This window comes from Nicotiana tomentosiformis, chromosome 3, assembly GCF_000390325.3.
Source record: "Nicotiana tomentosiformis chromosome 3, ASM39032v3, whole genome shotgun sequence".
Taxonomy (NCBI): domain Eukaryota; kingdom Viridiplantae; phylum Streptophyta; class Magnoliopsida; order Solanales; family Solanaceae; genus Nicotiana; species Nicotiana tomentosiformis.
The window spans coordinates 131,970,960-131,991,519 of NC_090814.1; the positions used below are offsets into that span (position 1 = coordinate 131,970,960).

At 37.2% G+C, this 20,560-nt stretch overlaps 1 protein-coding gene across 3 annotated transcripts; it reads right to left on the reverse strand.

Annotated features, from left to right (window-relative positions):
- Positions 1-303: 303 nt before the first annotated feature.
- LOC104114512 (uncharacterized) lies at positions 304-17,777 on the reverse strand. 3 transcript variants are annotated; one of them, XM_070197637.1, is made up of 6 exons: positions 17,663-17,777; positions 15,996-16,057; positions 9,186-9,994; positions 3,122-3,171; positions 2,978-3,030; positions 304-953 (listed from the first exon to the last, which is right to left on the reverse strand). In XM_070197637.1, exons 3-6 carry the CDS (start codon positions 9,452-9,454, stop codon positions 597-599), a joined length of 729 nt encoding a protein of 242 aa, XP_070053738.1. In that variant the 5' UTR covers positions 9,455-9,994; positions 15,996-16,057; positions 17,663-17,777; the 3' UTR covers positions 304-596. The 3 variants fall into 3 exon arrangements, with proteins under 3 accessions (XP_070053738.1, XP_070053736.1, XP_070053739.1); XM_070197635.1 differs by having other exon boundaries at positions 15,996-16,090; positions 17,663-17,755; XM_070197638.1 differs by lacking the exon at positions 15,996-16,057 and having other exon boundaries at positions 17,663-17,756.
- Positions 17,778-20,560: the final 2,783 nt, after the last annotated feature.

Sequence of the window (20,560 nt, forward strand, 5' to 3'; positions counted from 1 at the left end):
CAGTAAATACCCATTTTATCAGGAATTATCTTCTGTAATATATTTAAACAATGCATGGTGCTCGAATTTGGACGGATTAGCAGAAAAATGGCTGAAGTGCCTTCTATAATCAACAACAACCCAGTTAAATCCCACTAGTTAAGTCTAGGGAGGGTAGTGTGTACGCAGACCTTACCCCTACCCCAAGGGGGTAGAGAGGCTGTTTCCGAAAGACCATCGGCTCAAGAAGACGAAAAGAAACAATATATCAGTACCATCGAAAGAAACCATGAAACAAATAACAGCATCACCAGAACCAGAAAATAGAAAAATGCCTTCTATAATCGAAACCATAAATTCCCATCTACTCAGTTTCTTAACAAAACAATGCTATTGTCAAATGTCTGATGCTCTAAAATTAAGCTTTTCTACTAACATGGCAGCAATGATCCTTAGCAAATGTTACATCTTCCAAATTTCTTCTAATTCATATTGATTTGGAAAAAAAAACGAATTAACAGCTTTTAAAAGCAGTGGCTTTTCCCTGTTCTGCAAAGCTATGCACTCCGGGCTCTTCAAAAAGCTTGACTACGCCAAATAATATATGCCTAATGATTTCATTTCTTCACGTCAGGGGAGGGACCTTCATTTTTAATTTGCTTTTGATCAGGCAAAGATGCTTCTGATTGAGTTTTTCCATCACTAGAGGGAATTGTCTTTTCCTGAGCCGTAGGAGTCCCTGTCTTGGTTGTTCCAGATTTTTTCTTGACAGCATTGCTGGCTGGTTTATCTGCAACATCACCTGATTGTTTTTTGGACTCGACCACAATTTCTTTCAAGGTCTCCTCCAACTTATCTAGTCTTGCTTTCACCTCGGAAAGTTGTGGATCAGTCACTTGTTTTTCCTCCTCAGCCATTAATTCTAGCTCTTTTGCTTTTGTTTCTTCTTCAGCTTTCTTTTTCAATTCAGCTTCCTGATTGGAATTTTTTTAACAAGATAGTCAATAGAACTAATACTAGCAAAAAGCAACGGAAGTATGAGTAAGCAAGAAGCTTTGATCTTTCAAGTAAGGAACATTGGTAACGTTATTTGAAGAGCGCTCCCATTTTGCACTTAAAGAAGTTAATTTCCAAAAAAAATGTATAACTAAAGAAAAAACATTAAGCAATGATTCAACAGTCATTATAACATGTTTCAGAGATAGCATAATAGACAGCATTTAACAAGACAAAAGCAAGTATATAAAGTAGCTTAATAAAATATTGATATTTTGTAACAAGTCAACAAGACAAGCAAATTTGAAAGGACTATGGCTTTCAGTTTAGTTATCTATTCTTCAGACATTTAAATTAGTTACTTTATTCAAATGGTAAAATTAGATCCATAGTTGATGTAGTAATCTCATACAGAAAACAAACTCCTCCTAAAACATTTCATTTCACATCTCAAAACTAAATCTTCAACTTCCGGAAAACCTAGCAATTTCACATCTCAAAACTAAATCTTCAACTTCCGGAAAACCTAGCAACAGAGTATAACTTCTAATCACAGCACACATTATGCTGAAATGGGTATGTTTCCAGAGATGCGCATGCAACTTCCCCCATTCCTGGAAAGTTAAATTGATTTAGCTTATAAAGGAACACCATTCAAACCTTCTTCTGCATTTTTGCATAATATAGTTCTTGGTAGTAAGAAGAATTTATACTCTTCACTAGCTTATGAGACTCTACAGCCTTTTCTTTTCACGCCTTTTAAAAGTTCACTACCCCTCTCTTTTAGCTTTCACACGTAGAATTGATGACATCAGTCCCAACACTAGCATAACATTGCAAGAAAGAATCTTATATTCATACTAAAAAGCACAAGTATTCCATCGTTTTCTTTTTAATCAAAGGACTTCCTTAGTTTTACAAACCAAGAAGGTTGTATGTAGTATTCTCATTCTTCTACCATTCTTCACCAACTATCAATACAAAATCCATATTACTGAACGTTCTTTTATTCCTCCAATTCCATATGTCCAAAACTGAAACAATGGTGTCGTTCCCAAACTATATTCCTTTCCCTTCCGACTATCTGTATCTTCCAACTCCTGTCTCATCTGCCATCCTCAGTACCAACCATCAGATAAATATGTATCTATATAAGGAGCAACAACAACACCAACGACTACTACTACGCCTCAATGCCAAGTAAGTCGGTTTCAACTACATGAATCCTCACTGTCCATGTTTCTCCATTTAAGCTATCTCAGTCCAAGATTCTATAAAATTAAGTTAAACATAAAACATAAGAAAACAGACTGCTTTTTGGTTTAGTATTGGGGGAATCAGTTCTGGTTTTGTTCTTCGGTAAAACAATTGTGTGTTTGAATTTGGTTTTTAGTTTGCTTTAGAAAAATGGGGTTCAGAGCCTTTTACATTTTCTTGGGAAATATATCACTAAACTCCAAAACGTTAATTAAGTACTGTAACAAATATATTTAAATCGACTAAACTTCTTTATTTCATACTAAATGTATTTTAAAATCAAAATAAATTCTAAATGGAAAAGCGATCTGGTGCCATTGAGTAAAACAAAGATGGGGTGTAGTATAATTTCGGGTAGCATAAAAGTGAGTGAAGGTCACATTTTACACTTGGGGCCATGCCAGAGCTCACTGTTTTGGGTCCGAAAGCACCATTTGCATTGTTCTCTGTTTTAGTGTTAAATTTCAAGGGAGAACAAATTTGCTTTGCCTTCTCATTCAGTAACTTGCTAAGAAGCAACTCGATGCATTTCATATACAAACTCAATCTTCCAGACATGCCTCATCAACCATTTACGGGAAGCCTGCACTCTTATACTCGAGTACAAATATCCCGTAAAGACTCTTAAAAACTATTCCACAAACACATTGAGTAAACAAGAAGTGACCTTAATAAATGGAGATCTACCACTAGCAAGTATAATTCTAAGATGGAAAAAAAAAATATCAAAGGAGGAGAAGTTTACCGCCTCCATTCTTCTCATTTCATAGCGAGAATACTGAGCCACCAAATATACAGCTGTAAGGAAATGGCATTTCAGAGAGAATTACCAAATGAAAGGTACTTTAAACATGAAATTAAAATGTGATAAACATGAAAAAAGGGGTACCCAGTGAAGGCAAGCAGGCAAAGAAGAATTGTACCAGATGAAAATCAAACCTGATCATGAAAGAAATCAGAAAAAATGTCAAACAACAAAAATATGGACGGCATTTCGTTAGAAGTGCATTTCTGATTCAATATTAACAACCCAACAGGAGGTAGAGAACATATAAGAAAAGTAGGTATAGATATATGCATCCGGAGTTCAACCAGTGTTAGAGAAAGCGCTCGCTTCCTCGCTTAAAGCGAGAAGCGAAGCGAAGCGGCCCTTTACCCACTTCTGCCATGTGAAGCGACTCAGGTAGAAAAAGCGACCGCTTCCCACTAAAAAGCGAGAAGCGACCAATCGAAGCGACGCGATGCAAGCGAGCGCTTCTTCTTCAACGCGACAGCTGCCGGGCTTTTTAATTAAAAAAAGAAGGGTTTCAGTGTTATTTTATTAAACACGACCAGCAGAGATTCAACTAAAAGGGCGACTAGGGTTCTTCAACTTCAACTTCAAGTCTTCAATAGAGATTCAACTTCAAGTCTTCACAGGTATGTGATGATTTTCCTTCTTCTTCTTCTTTTTCTTTTTCTTTCACTGTTTCAACGTCCAAATAGCAGCGAAATGCTGGCGAATTTTTTTTTTTAACCTTCGGTTCTTCTTTCTCAGTTTTCTCCTCTTCGTTGAAATGCTGCCCAATTATTTTTCCATTGTTTTTATGTTGCCCAGTTTTTAACAGAACCATACTGCCCTTCCTCTTATTTTTATATCCTTTATTCTCAGTTCTTATTGCCTTTATTATGTGTTATGTAGTTGTTCTTTTAATGGCACCAAAAGAATAGGAAAGACCCGGCTTGGGCTTACTCTGCAAGAGTTAGCGAGACCAACAAGATGGCAATTAGATGTCTTTTTTGTGACAAGATTTCAAATGGGGAAATCTATCGTCAAAAAGCGCATCCAATCGGTGATGATCCAAATGTGGCATCTTGTCCTAAAGTTCCGTCGCATGTGAAGAAAGAATTGAAAGCATTCCTTCAAAAAAAAAGAGTTAGACTCAAATGATTCATGAACAAGAACTGTATGATCTTGATGATGACGATGATGAAATAGAAGAAGGTGACGATGCTTCGTCGCTTCCATCAAAATCACAAAAGCGGGGAAGGATGCAAACAATGTCTTCTAGTTGTGGATCTACTGGCAAGACCAAAGGTCCTATGGATTGTTACTTCCCGCAAAAATCTGGAGATAAGGGAGGAAAAAGTGGTAATCCTCAAATTGATGCCAAAGCGATTTTGAGGGATCGTGCAGTTACAATGTTTGCGCGGTGGATGTATGATGTCGGTCTTCCTTTTAATTGTGTTGATTATACTGACACTTTTTCTGCTTTTATTAAGGCCGTAGGCCAATATGGTCAAGGAATGAAGCCTCCAACTTATCATGAAGTTAGAGGTCCATATCTAAAAAAAGAGGTGAACAAAATCGTGGAGGAGCACAAAGTAGAATGGAACAAGTTTGGTTGTTCCATTATGATGGATAGGTGAACGGCAAGAAATGGAAAAATGATCATCAATATCTTGGTGAATTCTCCTAAGGGAAGCTTGTTTCTTGAGTCCGTTGATGCAAACGACTCTTCGACTGATTCAACCAAAATGTACTCCTTGTTCAAGAGTACAATAGACTCTATTGGAGCAGAAAATGTTACTCAAATTGTCACGGACAACGCCAGTGAAAATGTTAAAGCTGGTGATTTGATATTTGTTGGGTACCCACATATTTATTGGACTCCGTGTGCAGCACATTGCATTAATTTGATCTTTGGTGACATTTTCAAGGAAAGACCCTTCAGTTCAGTCTTTAATCAGGCAATTAGAGTGCATTCCTATATTGTTCAAAGGCCTTTGTTATTGAATATGATGAAGAGATTCACTAAACAAAGAAGCTTGGTGAAACCTGCAAAGACAAGATTTGCTACCGCTTTCTTCACTTTGCATAGGATGTATGAGCAAAAAAGCAATTTGAAGAAGTTGTTTGTTTCAGATGAGTACACTAACAGTGCCTATGGAAGGGAAGCTCGAGGGAGAGAATCTGCAGATATTATACTTTCTCTTTCATTCTGGAACAATGTGGTTCATGCATTGAAGATTGGTGGTCCTTTAGTTAAAGTGCTTCGTTTGGTGGATGGGAAAAAAAGGCCACCAATGGGCTACCTTTACGAAGCAATGGATAGGGCAAAGGAGGCTATTCAAGCCTCTTTTAGTGATCAAAGAAAATACAAAAGAGTCTTTGAGATCATAGATAAAAGGTGGGATGGTCAGCATCATCGCCCTTTGCATGCAGCTGGATTTGTTTTGAACCCGGGACTGTTTTATGACAATGAAGAGAGGATTCTAAGAGATGAACATTTGTGGAAGGGATACATTGAATGTATTGAGAAGTTGATACCTGAAGAATCCATACAAGATAAAATAACAGAGCAATTTAGTACTTATAGGAATGCTGAGCAACTTTTTGAAAAAAACATGGCGATTAGACAAAGAAAAGTGAAGTCACCAGGTGAGCGAGTGCTTATATGTTGCTTTATAGTCTAAGTTGCTCCGACATGGCAGTTTAGGTATCGCACCCGTGTCGACATAACACTAGTATGGGTGTGGGTATGGGATCCGTACCGGATCTGGTCAAACAATTTTGGGTACTTTGACCACGACGGACGAAAAAATTCAAGACGATATACAATTTAATTCCGAAATCAAAACCAAAACTAGGGTAAATTTGAAGAAAATAGCATAGCTTATCTAGGATATCAATCCTTTACTTATCTACAACTTGAGAATAAAAAAGAAATCTATACTTTACAAGCTATACATAAGTATCCACAAAATTTCTCATAAATTAGAGATATTTTCTATATTTTTATTTTTTTGAATTATTTTTAGTCGGATCCCCTCACCCGTATCCTTATTTAGATCCGTATCCCCAGATCTTAGAATTTACATCTCGAAAGATCCGACCTCTAGATCCGCACCCGTGTCCGACATCTGCACCCGTGTCCGAGCAACTTAGTTTATAGTTAATAAGTTATTTCTTTATCAATATTATGTTTTGAATATTTGTTCTACCTCTACGGTTGAATGGTGGAATCAATATGGCCATTCCACTCCAGATTTACAAAAGTTTGCCATCAAGGTTCTAAGTCTAAGATGTAGCTCATCCGAGTGTAAAAGGAATTGGAGCGTGTTTGAATATGTAAGAACTAAGAAGAAAGATTTAGTATATTGAAATAATTAAATTATATCTCAATTGTCCTAATCTTACTAATTACTTATTATTTGCAGATTCATACCAAAAAAAGGAACAAACTAACCTTGAAGCGTCTCAATGATCTAGTCTTCATTAAGTACAATAGAACATTGAGGCGTCGTTACAACGCTCGCAATGTAATTAATCCAATTAGTTTGGACAACATCGATGATGCTAATGAATGGCTAACTGGAGTTGAAGAAATATTTGAGGAAACTTCTGATTTCACTTGGGGTGATGTTGCAGAAGCGTGTGGAATTGGGGAGAGGATTTATGGTTTGAGGGGGAGTACCTCAACTTCAAGTTCACAGAGGAAGGGAAAAGAGCAGGGGCGGCCCGACCAATTTCGTGGCCTAAAGCCAAACTTTATGAGGGACCTTAACTTTTTTATTAATAAAAAATATTTTATTTTTATTTGAAGTCTATTTTTCTAACTTTTTTTAGATGCAAAGTTATTATTAATTTTTTATAATCAATTTCTCGTAATAAGTCTTTCTCAATTGACAATATAGCTAATTCATTTAATATTTTTGAGACATTGTTGATCTTAGGTAAGGTTTTAGCAATTTTAATTTTGAAACACTTTTTTCCGCTGAAGCAACGGTAATAGGAGTTATTAACATTATTCTATAAATAATATAGGCATTTGAAAAATAATCAAACCTTTTTATTTGATTGAGTATATCAATTAAATTGTTATCTTCTAATTGTACTATTTTCCTTAATATTTTTGATTCAGAAAATAAATCTAAACTATCAATATGGGTTGATTATTATTATTTAAGGAGCATTCAAGATGAAGGCAATATTTTTTCAAATTTCCATCAACTAGTGATCTCAGTTTTTACTGCTAAATAGAAAACAAAAAAAATTTTCATATGCCTCTAATTGTTCAAATCTCTTTTAAAGTGAAAAAATAACCTTGTCTACTACTCTCTCCGGTCCATAATAAGTGATTTTTTTTGCGTTTATTTTGGTCCAAAATAAGTGTCCTTTTATATAATCGAGAAGGAATTAACTTTATTTTTTCAAAATTTGCCCTTATTTACATATCTCAATGTGTCAAGTTAACAACATATAAATTTTAATTAAGGATAATTCAGTCAAAATACATTTTTGTTCTAGGAGTCAGTATTTTCTTAAGGGGCACATCAAAGGTTAAAAAGTCATTTATTATGGACTAGAGGGACTATGTATAAAAAGTAATCAACTCTAAAGGACACTTCGAGTGATTTTGAGATTTCACTATTAACATTCTGCTCAAATTGTTTCTTCCTATATATTACACGTTTCTTATGAAATTCGGGTTCGATATTAATTTCAAATGCAATTTCCTTAGCAGAAATCAAAGCAGTTGCAAATCCTTCATCTTTTTATTTGTTAAATAAAGAAATCAAACTTTTTCACTTCACATAACTTTTTTTTAAAAATCTATATATAGCCTATTAGGTGTAAAAATAAATGGAGACTCCATAAATGTGGGGCCTATAGCAGTTGCTTTACCTGTTTTATGGACGGGCCGCCCCTGAAAAAGAGGTAGCTACTTTGTCCCTAGTTGAAGAAGATGACGAGCAATATAATAATGATAGTGGAATACAAGAATTTGACAATCTTGTAGAAGAATATGATGCTCATTTTGTGCTTTAATTGATGCTACTCTTTAGTTTTTACATTGAAGTATTGAACATTTGCTTACAATTACATGTGTTGTCTGTGCATTATTTATTTTAATTTTTTTTTTAAAATTCCGCTTCACTTCAAAAAAGCGAGAGCTTCGCTTCACGCTCTTCACAACACTGAGTTCAACAGATTCCATGAAACACAGACAATATTCATGCTGATGCAACCTAAAGGTATTAGGGTAAGAGGCAAGTCCTAATTTCAAGGGCATCGAAAATAAGTGAAATGAGTTATGCATGTGACAAGTTTGTGTAAGCTTAACACAAAAGAACAGGAATTTGATATTCAAAAGTTTGTATCCCAAGTGATAATACCTGACAGAATATGTCATTGGCTACAAACTATAAACTGTGATAACAAAAAGCTATTTTTAAGATATAACTGGTGAAACGGGAGACAGGCTACTGGATGTCACGCAGAATAAAACCGCAGCATACTAATTTCTCTATGGCAAATGCATGTCTGGTTTTGGTAGAAAATCTTCAGTAGATAAGCAGGTTTGGACTGAACAAAAGTATTATATAAGTATCCAGGATCACATTTATAAACAACTTCAAAACCTACCACATTATATATTAATGCTTATACAACAACAATTGCGCCTCAGTCCCGAACAAGTTGGGGTCGGCTCTATGAATCCTCATTGGCCATGTTACTTCACACATTTTAGCTAATGGAAAGCAGAAATGTGCGGAAATTAGTTAGAGTTAAAACGAGTCACACACTAGTGAAGACCAATGGCAGCATACCACAACCCTCTAACCATGCTATCTTACTTTACAACATACCTCATATCTAGGCAACTGAGGAAACATTATTACATCCTATAAGGCATGTTAAATTCAGCATTCAGAATCTCCAAGCTAGTTTCTAATGAGCATTTACATACCACTTGTAGCATGCTTCCTGATCATACTGTTTTAATTAATTTTCCAACACATAGTTCACTTTGAAATCTTAACAACTTTCAGTTTGCCCTGATGAATTAAGCCACAGCATAAATGAAAGCATAAGTTTGGTTAAAACGCATTCGAGTGGAATGAAGAGAACTGAAGCAAACTGTTAGATAAAATGCCAATGAGAAATGCAACAGCAAAAAGCAAAGTACCCGAATTTCTTCTTCTTGGGCGGGTCCGTAAAAAGCATCTTGGCAGCAGTCATAAAGTCAAGGTTCTCCAACTGTTTATAGGCATCGCGACGACTTAAAGAAACAGAGTTGTTAACTTCCTCAGCACTATTACTACTAACCTTACCACCGTTGTTATTGTTGCCGAGGGTGATTGGCTTGTTGTTGCCGCAAAATTTTCTTCTCTGGAGGAGCGTAGATCGCCGTGAAAGACGAACCAAAATGCTTCTACCTCTAAACATTACACTCATCTTTCCCCCAACATTTCACTGTCCAAAGAGAAGCCAGAAGCAGGCGGCGTTACGGAGGAACGGAGTGATGTTCTTTTGAAACTTGAACCGGAAACTAAACCGGACAGCTTAATTACTTATATGGACACTAGTAGGAGTAGCCTGTGGTTCGCCCGGGCCCAACAAAACGAAGCTATATCATTTCATTATACATGAAAGTAAATCATCCGAAAGAAAAGACTCTATGTCCAAAAAGTCCCCGGTTCAAAATTTTTGAAAACCTAGAGGTGGTTAGATGACACTAGTTTCTCTGTAGAAGCAACAACAGCGACCCAGTAAAATCCCACTAGTGGGGTTTGGGGAGGGTAGTGTGTACGCACACCTTACCCCTACCCCGAGGGAGTAGAGAGACTGTTTCCGAAAGACCCTCGGCTCAAGAAGAGGAAAAGAGACAATATATTAGTACCATCAACAGATACCATAGGAATAATAAAGCATCATAAAGACCAGAATCTCTGTAGAAGCAAGAGGGCGCATATTCTGTGAGACAGCATGATTGATCTGCACAAGATAGAAGACAGAGTTATAAGAAGAATCCATGGAAATATTCACCATTTTTATTTCAAACTGAGTTGATAACAGTACCACTAAAGCAGATTCAAGTTAAACTTTTTAATATTAGTAGATGAATAGCATAACTGATGTAAGTCCCAACTGCAACAAATTAACAAGATCTGTATAATGATGACTTGGAGGGTTAACGAAGGTTCATGCGCCTCTTCAGAAACAAAGGTTCATTACCTTAGAATTTTGGTCTAGATTGCATGTGATTTTAAGAGTATTTAACAACAAGATTCACTGCCATAACAAACGTGAAAGCGTACTCCTTTTTTACAAGTCAGTAAAGCGCACACTATTTTCTTGCACTTCTCCAAATAAGCTATAGATACCCCACCATTAGTTATAATCAGATTATATCCGGAACTCTTTTGCCAAAAAAGAGAAACAGTCAGTTCTACTCTGTTATATAGATGATTTAGGCATGTCAAAGAGTCACCCCAGAGAATTGTAAATTCAGTAATTTGAGATGGAGAACCCAGTTGCATCAAAGTAAGCTAAGCCTACTTGCATCAAAGTACCACTGCAAATATTGGTGGTAGTAAAGCAAAAAAGAAGAAACACACAAGATTAAAGATAATAGTGATAGATAAAATTTGCATCTGCACAGTCTATTTTGGAGCGAAGAGTTACTTTTAGTAAGCTTGTACGATTCTGACAATTGATTACACTTTGCATATTCCATTAGCTTAAATAAACAGGGAAGAGTGGGTTTAACTGAAGATGCAAATGTTCTCAGTTGATCATATAAGTTATACCAGGAAATGGTGCATACCTTGACATTCCTTTCTCGATTATGTGAGAAGGCACGGGAGAAAATATGTTATTAATATTAGAAGAACAATACAATACAAGAGGTCCTTATTTATAGCTATACTATACAAGGACATACTACTCTTCTACCAATGTGGGATAATACTACACTATATACATGCTGTAAATTAACACTCCCCCTCAAGCAGGTGCATACAAATCATATGTACCGAGCTTGTTACATATATAACCAATACGAGGACCAGTGAGACACTTGGTGAAAATATCTGCAAGTTGATCATTCGACCTCACAAACTTTGTAGCAATCTCTCCTGAAAGTATCTTTTCTCTGACGAAATGACAATCAATCTCAATGTGTTTAGTTCTCTCATGGAACACCGGATTTGATGCAATATGAAGGGCAGCTTGATTATCGCACACAAGTTTCATCCGACTGATTTCACCAAATTTCAACTCCTTGAGCAATTGTTTGGTCCAGACTAGCTCACATGTTGCCATAGCCATTGCTCGATATTCTGCTTCTGCACTAGACCGAGCAACTACATTCTATTTCTTGCTCTTCCAGGACACCAAATTTCCTCCTACTAAAACACAATATCCAGACGTAGAACGTCTATCAGAAGGTGATCCTGCCCAATCAACATCTGAGTATCCAATGATCTGCTCATGACCTCGATCCTCAAAGAGTAACCCTTTGCCTGGAGCCGATTTTATATATCGAATAATGCGGACAACTGCATCCCAATGACTATCACAGGGAGAATTCATAAACTGACTTACAACACTCACAGGATAAGAAATGTCGGGTCTAGTCACTGTGAGATAATTTAATTTTCCAACCAGCCGCCTATAGCTTGCAGGATCGCTAAGCGGCTCCCCCTGTCCTGGCATAAGTTTAGAATTCGGATCCATCGGAGTGTCAACAGGTCTGCAACCTATCATCCCCGTCTCCTCAAGAATGTCTAAAGCATATTTTCTTTGAGAAATAACAATACCTGAGCTAGACTGGGCAACCTCAATACCTAGAAAGTACTTCAATCTGCCTAGATCCTTAGTTTGGAAGTGCTGGAAGAGATGCTGCTTCAGATTGGTAATACCATCCTGATCATTGCCAGTAATAACAATATCATCAACATAGACTACCAGATAAATACAGAGACTTGAAGCAGAGTGCCGATAAAACACAGAGTGATCAGCTTCACTATGAATCATGCCAAACTCCTGGATAACCGTGCTGAACTTACCAAACCAGGCTCGAGAAGACTGCTTTAGACCATAAAGTGACCGACGCAAGCGACATACAAGGCCACGAGACTCCCCCTGAGCAACAAAACCAGGTGGTTGCTCCATATAAACCTCATCCTCAAGATCACCGTGAAGAAAGGCATTTTTAATGTCCAGCTGATAGAGGGGCCAATGACGAACCGCAGCCATGGATAGAAAAAGGCGGACTGAAGCCACTTTAGCCACGGGAGAGAAGGTATCACTGTAATCGAGCCCAAATATCTGAGTATATCCTTTGGCAACAAGACGGGCCTTAAGTCGATCAATCTGTCCATCGGGACCAACTTTGACTGCATAAACCCACGACAACCAACAGTAGATTTACCTGAGGGAAGAGGAACAAGCTCCCAAGTACCACTTGTATGTAAAGCAGACATCTCGTCACTCATAGCATGTCGCCATCCTGTATGAGACAACGCTTCACCTATAGACTTAGGGATGGAAGCCGAGGACAAAGAAGATATAAAAGCATAATGGGAAGATGACAGACAATGATAGCTCAAACCGACATAATGAGGATTAGGGTTAAGTGTGGTCCGTATACCTTTCCGAAGTGCAATCGGTGTACTAGGAGCAGGGTCCGCAGCAGGAGCAGGGTCAGGTGCAGGACGAGAACCAGTTGGGCCTGATGGAAGACGCAAACGACGATGATAAGTCAAGAGTGGTGTTCCTGTGGCTGGGGAACTAGGGGGAACAACACTAGACTCCTCAACGGTTGGTATGGATGAAACCTCTATGGTCGAAGGTAGAGGAGGAGCTATAGTAAACTCCTCAAAGGTCGGTATAGGTAAGACCTCAGATATATCATAGTGGTCAGCAGAGGTAAAGAAAGGTTTAGACTCAAAAAATGTGACGTCAGCTGACATAAGGTACCTACGAAGATCTAGAGAATAACAACGATATCCCTTCTGAGCACGAGAATAACCAAGGAAGACACACTTAAGAGCACGAGGAGCTAACTTATCTTTCCCAGGGGCTAAGTTATGAACAAAACACGTGTTCCCAAAAACACGAGGTGGAAGAGAGTATAAGGGTGACTGGGGAAACAATACTGAATGCGGAATCTGATTTTTGATGGGAGATGAAGGCATCCGATTAATCAAATAACAAGCTGTGAGAACTGCATCGCCCCAAAAACACAACGGAACACGAGATTCAATTAGAAGTGTGCGAGCAGTCTCAATAAGGTGCCTATTCTTTCTCTCAGCAACCCCATTTTGCTGAGGGGTATAAGGACAAGATGTCTGATGAATAATTCCCTGAGAAGTCATAAACTGCTGAAATTGAGTAGATAAATATTCTAAGGCATTATCACTGCGAAAAATGCGAATAGAAACACCAAATTGGTTTTTGATTTCAGCACAGAAACTCTGGAATATAGAAAATAACTCAGAACGATCTTTCATTAAGAAAAGCCAAGTACATCTTGAATAATCATCAATGAAACTGACAAAATAACGAAATCCCAAGGATGAACTGACTCTACTAGGGCCCCATATATCAGAATGAACTAAGGAAAAGACAGACTCTGCATGACTCTCAACACTATGCGAAAAGGAGGCTCGGGTATGTTTCCCAAGTTGACACGACTCACAATCTAATGTAGACAAACTAGATAAACTAGGCACCATCTTCTGAAGTTTGGATAAACTCGGATGTCCTAAACGTCTGTGGATTAGATCTGGAGGATCTGTAACTAGACATGTTGTGGAAGGACTGAGTGAGTTAAGGTAGTAAAGGCCTTCTGATTCACGTCCTGTACCAATTGTCTGTCCCGTACTGCGGTCCTGCATAATAAAAGAATCGTCAATAAAATATATACCACAATGGAGGGCACGAGTCAAACGACTAACAGATGCAAGACTAAAAGGACAGCCAGGGACATAAAGAACGGAATCTAGGGTGATAGAAGACAAGGGATTAGCTTGTCCAACTCCTTTTGCCTTAGTTTGACATCCATTGGCTAAAGTAACAGTGGGAAGAGACTGTGAATATACAATATTTGACAAAAGTGATATATTACCAGAGATGTGATCAGAAGCGCCGGAGTCCATGACCCATGGGCCAAGAGTGCTAGACTGGGAAACACAAGCAAAAGAATTACCAGTAACAGAAGTATCAGTCTGAGCAACTGAGGCTACTTGTGGAGATGTCTGCTTACTTGCTCGATACTGAAGGAGCTCATTATATTCTTCTTTAGATAAAGAAAAACCTTGGTTACCTGGACTCTCGGTCTGAGCAATGTAAGCATTTTTAGGTGGACGACCATGTAAGAAATAGCACATTTCACGAGTGTGTCCAAGTTTGTGACAATAAGAACACTTGGGTCTAGATCTTCCAAAACGACCTCCTCCTCGTCAATGCTCCATAGTTTGAGATGCCCGAACATCCATTGTCTGGGATGCAAGAACAGAGGAATCAAGTATCTGTGATGAGATCGCTGGTGGACTTGGTGCTGCAGCAAGGCGGAGTAATCGAGAGAATAATTCATCAACTGTCGGGACAGACGGACTAGCCAAAATCTGGTAGCGTACTGAATCAAAGATCATTAGGAAGTCCAGCGAGGGTAAGAACGAGAAACATCTTCTGTCGCTGCTCTTGTTGTTTTTCCACACTAGCAGAAACTGGCATCAACTTCTCAAATTCCTCCATGACTGCATGTACTTGACCCAAGTAAGTAGACATATCCAATTCCTGCTTCTTTAAGTTTGTCATCCGTGATATCACATCATAGAAGCGAGATATGTCATTAGTGTATAAGGTGCGTGCCTTTGCCCAAACCAAATAACATGTTTGGAATGGACGAAACAAGGGCATCAACTTGGAATCAATAGATCGCCACAAGATGCTACATAACTGAGCATCAATTTTTGCCCAAAGTGATATTGCCTTTTCATCTCCATCGCTAGACTGTTTGATTAGATGATCTTGAACACCTTGACCTCTACACCATAACTCGACAGATGAAGCCCAAGCTAAGTAGTTTGAACCTCCCATTAAAGGTTCCGAGGTAATAATAGCACTAGAGCTTCCAGAACTCATGTTTCTAGACCCAAAAGCATCAAATCCCAAAGACATTGTTGCAAATTATTACCAAATAGGAGAAAGAATCAACTGTAATCCACTGAAACAGTGTACGGAAACACAGAAACAGAATACCGAAATACTGTAGCTGCCGGAATCTACTGTAGCTGTCGGAATAGTATTGTAGCTGCCGGAAAAAACTCAAAGTTTTCGAAATGAAATGAAAACAGTAGGGGTAGGATCGGAATTACCAGGCGACCCAACTGTTCTGAAGGAAGATTTTCAAAAAATGGCCGGAAGTGGTCGTACGCGCCGGCGCGTGAGCTTCTGGTGGCGCGAGGAGGCACGTGAGGAGGCTGCTGCCGGAGTTTTTCACTGGGGTTTGGTCGCCGGACAGTGACGACTCTTGTGGTAGTGTTGGATTTTGCACAACACTGACAGAAATGAAGCAGATAGAAAACAACCTTAAAAAAGTACTGATTTCTCTTTCCCGGAATCGCTGGAATTTATGCACAGCGATTCTCTTTCCCGGAATCGCTGGAATTTATGCACAGTGATAAGTCTCTCACAATTGCTCTGATACCATGTGAGAAGGCACGGGAGAAAATATGTTATTGATATTAGATGAACAATACAATACAAGAGGTCCTTATTTATAGCTATACTATACAAGGACATACTACTCTTCTACCAATGTGGGACAATACTACACTATATACATGCTGTAAACTAACAGATTATAATGCTGTAAATTCTTTTGCAATAAGGTGGGTTCTGGCAGGTTGTCAATCAGGTGCAGTTGTTTTCCACTCTGTCAAGAAGATAGATTAGGTATGTGAAACATCTGAATCATGGATTATACCTTGCAAATAGCAGGAGGTTTAGTGATGATTGAAACAAGAGTGCTGAAGCAGTCACATTTATCTGAGAATTCACCAACGTCATAAAAGGCAAAGACTACATCAAGGTAAATAGTTACGAAGAATAAAAGTTAGTGGCATGAATATATAAACGACTATGTACAGTTTTCATACTTCTTCTTGTTGCTTACTTTATAATCATATCATTAAATTAATTAATGACATAGGTAAGGACACACTGTACAATTAAAAAGTAACAAAGTACAATGATATGCTACTCAAATATAATACTACTCTACCATCATTTATAAAATATGGAGCATCTGCATACTTTAAGAATAAAACTTATAGACACAAAGGTAAATAACAAATTCAAAGGGAAGATGTAGTGAGGCCAATGAGGTTCAAATTATACAGTCAGTTCACAGATGTAATAAATTGTACAAAATTTCCTAAATTATTATTCTATATCCAAATTTCAGTAACTGTTAAACACTATTTATATTTCTTTTTGTCCCCTCCCCTTTTAATCAATTTCATCACTCATTGAGCAGAGTTATGAATGAATCTGCTTCAAGTTGCAGTTGTTTCTTTTCAATAATCTGTAAACATATATGTACTTGTGAAGTTAATATTAATTCACATCTTCCTCTGCTTCAGAACTGATATGTACATTGAATTTTCGCCCACTGTATACGTTGCTTATGTTATGCCAGTGGTTCCCTGGATAACCGAATTTTTCGAGCATGAAAAAAGAAGATTAATAACAAAAATATTTGAGTGTGATAGTACATTTCTATCCTTAATTAGAGATTTTCGAAACACCTTTGGTAGGAAAACTGTGGGGACTTAGAACTCCATACAGTTTCCAAGTTCAAATTAACGCAAACAATTAAGTAGGACTTAGAATTCACTGACAATACGAAATGGAGAAAGTGAAAACACGATCTCCATCAGACTCTCCTCTCTACTTTGCCAGCAAAAAGATCCAAAAATCGCCCTTCAGCTCTCCGCCAATTCTAATCCCAGCCATGGAACAAACCATCCTACTAAACCCATTCACTATTCTCCCCTCAGTTATGATCTCATCATTTGCAAACTTGGCAGAGCCAAACTCTTTAACAAAATGGAACAAATACTCGATAAATTAAGGCATGAAAATATGAAATTAGACATGAAACAAATTCATGCTTTTTGTAACCCATGAGGGAAAAGAAAAAAAAAAGGTCAGTGAAATTAAACGGTGCATCTGTTGGATTACACAACTATTCCAAATTTTGAAACATCATATTTGAAGCTTATTTTGCTCAGTCAAAATCAAAATTAACACAGTCCACAAACATCCGTAGTTTCTTTCGGGCAATTTGTCAAATACCTCTAATGCATGTCCGGATGTGATATCTAAATAATAGACTCAAACCGAATCTTACTGCACTTTAAAAGAGTTGAAAGAGATGAAAATTAGGATTAAATCGTGAAAAGCGCGAAACGAAGCACAGAAAACAGAAGCGCAACAACATATCATCAACTAGGTTAGATTTTAGGCGAAAACAAGCTAAATCTTCCATAGAAGATTCAAAACATCATAAGAAGACCATCTTAAATCTAAATAACACTTATAACCAGAAAATGTTGGATAAACAGATGGAAAAAAGAAGGAAAAACTCACCTAATAACTGTAGAGGCAACGCACGTAAACTCAGCAGCGAGAGACAAAGAGTAGAGCTGGAGAAAGTATCAAAATATGGAGGCGACCCAACAATTTCAGTTACTCTTTACTTGCCACGTTGTAATATTGTAAAAAGAGTTTGGACTTACAAAGTTTTCGGACTAGTAATTGAAAAATAGTCAGTGTTTACAAAGTAATTAAAAAATAGCCATTATTTTGCTGCAATATGGACCAGTCCAGCATAATATACTAGAGATTGGTGCACGTGTGTATGAACTTCCAGCATATTATACTATAACTCCAACACGCGAAAAGTTCCAACACAATATACTAGAGATTGAAGCACTTGTGTATTAACTTCCAGCATATTATGTTGGACCGGTATATTATATTAGAATTTCAGTATATTATACTGGAATTCCAGTATATTATGCTGGAATATTTTTCGGATTTTGAACAGTGTTTTCGTTCAGATTTATCTTTAAATGAAAAGTGGCTAAATTTCGATTACTTTTGAAACTGTAGCTATTTTTCAATTATCACTTGTAAATCTGATTATTTTTGAATTTCTCTGTGTAATATTTAGAGAAAATGCCCAAAATCATACACTATATTTAGCTTTAGACTTAAAATAATACATATTCTTTAACATGGAGCACTAATAGTCATTTTTCTTTAACAAAGTGGTGCATGTTATAAAACAAAAGCAATTTAGTAAAACATGAACAAGAAATAGAGATAGAGAGAAGGAAGAGATTTTCTTCTTCAATTGTGTCTATTTTTCTATCTATTACGAGGCCTTCATATATGCATGAAAAGTAAAGAAAAATATGTCATTGAAAATGTCATTAAGCATTTGCGATGAAGATCATGGAGGGAGATAATGGAGGAAGAGTAGACATCCACCATAATTTGATTTTTCTTATAACATTCCCCCTTTGATATCCATAAATAATGTGTCTCGTTAAAACCTTATTAGGAAAAACCCTCTAAAAATCCTAATGAAGAAAAAAGAGTACACGTATTTATAAATACGCCTTTTGGTTGCCTCGTTAAAAACCTTCAAGGAAAACCCAGTGGGACAAAACCCTGTAAGGGAAAAAGAGTACAACGCGTATTAACTCTTCCTGATGAGAGCATCAATTCACATCCTTGAGCGTTCGCATCCCAATCTTGTACACTAGTTTCTTGAAGGTTGACGTCGGTAGAGATTTGGTGAACAAATCAGCCATATTATCACTTGAACGAATCTGTTGCACATTGATATCACCATTCTTTTGAAGATCGTGTGTGAAAAATAACTTTGGTGAAATATGTTTTGTCATATTTCCTTTTATGAATCCTCCCTTCAATTGGGCTATGCATGTTGCATTATCTTCATACAAAATTGTGGGTAATTTGTCACACTTCAAACCATATTTGTCTCTAATAAGATGTATTATAGACCTCAACCATACACATTCTCGACTTGCTTCATGAATAGCAATTATCTTAGCGTGATTAGATGAACTAGCCACGATTGATTGCTTAGTCGATCGCCAAGATATTACAGTGCCTCCACTTGTAAACACATACCCTGTTTGAGATCGAGCCTTGTGTGGGTCAGATAAATACTCAGTATCGGCATAACCAACAAGATCGGGACTGCAATCATTGCCGTAAAATAATCTCATATCGGTAGTTCCTTTTAGATAACGCAATATGTGTTTGATTCCATTCCAATGTCTCCTTGTAGGAGCAGAGCTATATCTTACTAAGACATTAACTGAAAAAGTTATGTCAGGCCTTGTAGTATTTGCAAGATACATTAGTGCACCAATTGCACTAAGACATGATACTTCAGGACCAAGATCTCTTCATTCTTTTCTTGAGGTCAGAACGGGTCCTTTTTCACATCAAGTGATCGAACAATCATCGGAGTACTTGATGGATGTGCTCTATCCATGTAAAACCGTTTCAATACCTTTTTTATGTAGGTAGATTGATGAACAAAAGTCCTGTTTGCCAAATGTTCAAATTGCAAACCAAGACATAATTTTGTCTTTCCGAGATCTTTCATCTCGAATTCCTTTTTTAAATAATTAATTGCCTTTTGGAATTCTGTAGGAGTTCCAATAAGGTTTATGTCATCAATATATACAGCAAGTACAACAAACTCTAATATTTTTTTTTTATAAAAACACATGGACAAATGGTATCATTTATATAACATTCTTTTAATAAATACTCATTAAGGCGGTTATACCACATTCTTCCCGATTGCTTTAGACCATACAAAAATCTTTGCAATTTGATTGAAAATATTTCTCGGGACTTTGAATTATGTGCGTTAGGTATTTTAAATCCCTCGGAAATTTTCATGTATATCTCATTATCAAGTGAGCCGTAAAGGTAGGCTGTAACCACATCCATTAAATGTATGTCAATCTTTTCATGGACAGCAAAACTAATGAGATAACGGAACGTTATAGCATCCATAACAGGAGAATACGTCTCTTCATAATCGATACCAGCCCTTCGTGAAAATCCTTGTGCAACAAGGCGTGCCTTATATCTTTGCACCTTATTTTTCTCATTCCTTTTACGTACAAAGATCCATTTATAGCCAACAGGCTTAACACCTTGGACTATGGACCCAAAAACTTCACGTTTCGCAATTGAAGTTAATTCTGCCTAGATAGCGTCTTTTCATTTTGGCCAATCATTTCTCTGTCTACATTCATCGACAGATTTTGGTTCAAGATCCTCATCTTGTTGTATTATTTCAACAGCAACATTATAAGCAAAAAACCTTATTAATAACAATATTATTTCGGTTCTATCCTTTTCCCGTTGAGACATAACTTATTGAGATCTATCCATTCTCGTCATTTTCAGGTACCTAAACCTCCCTTGAGG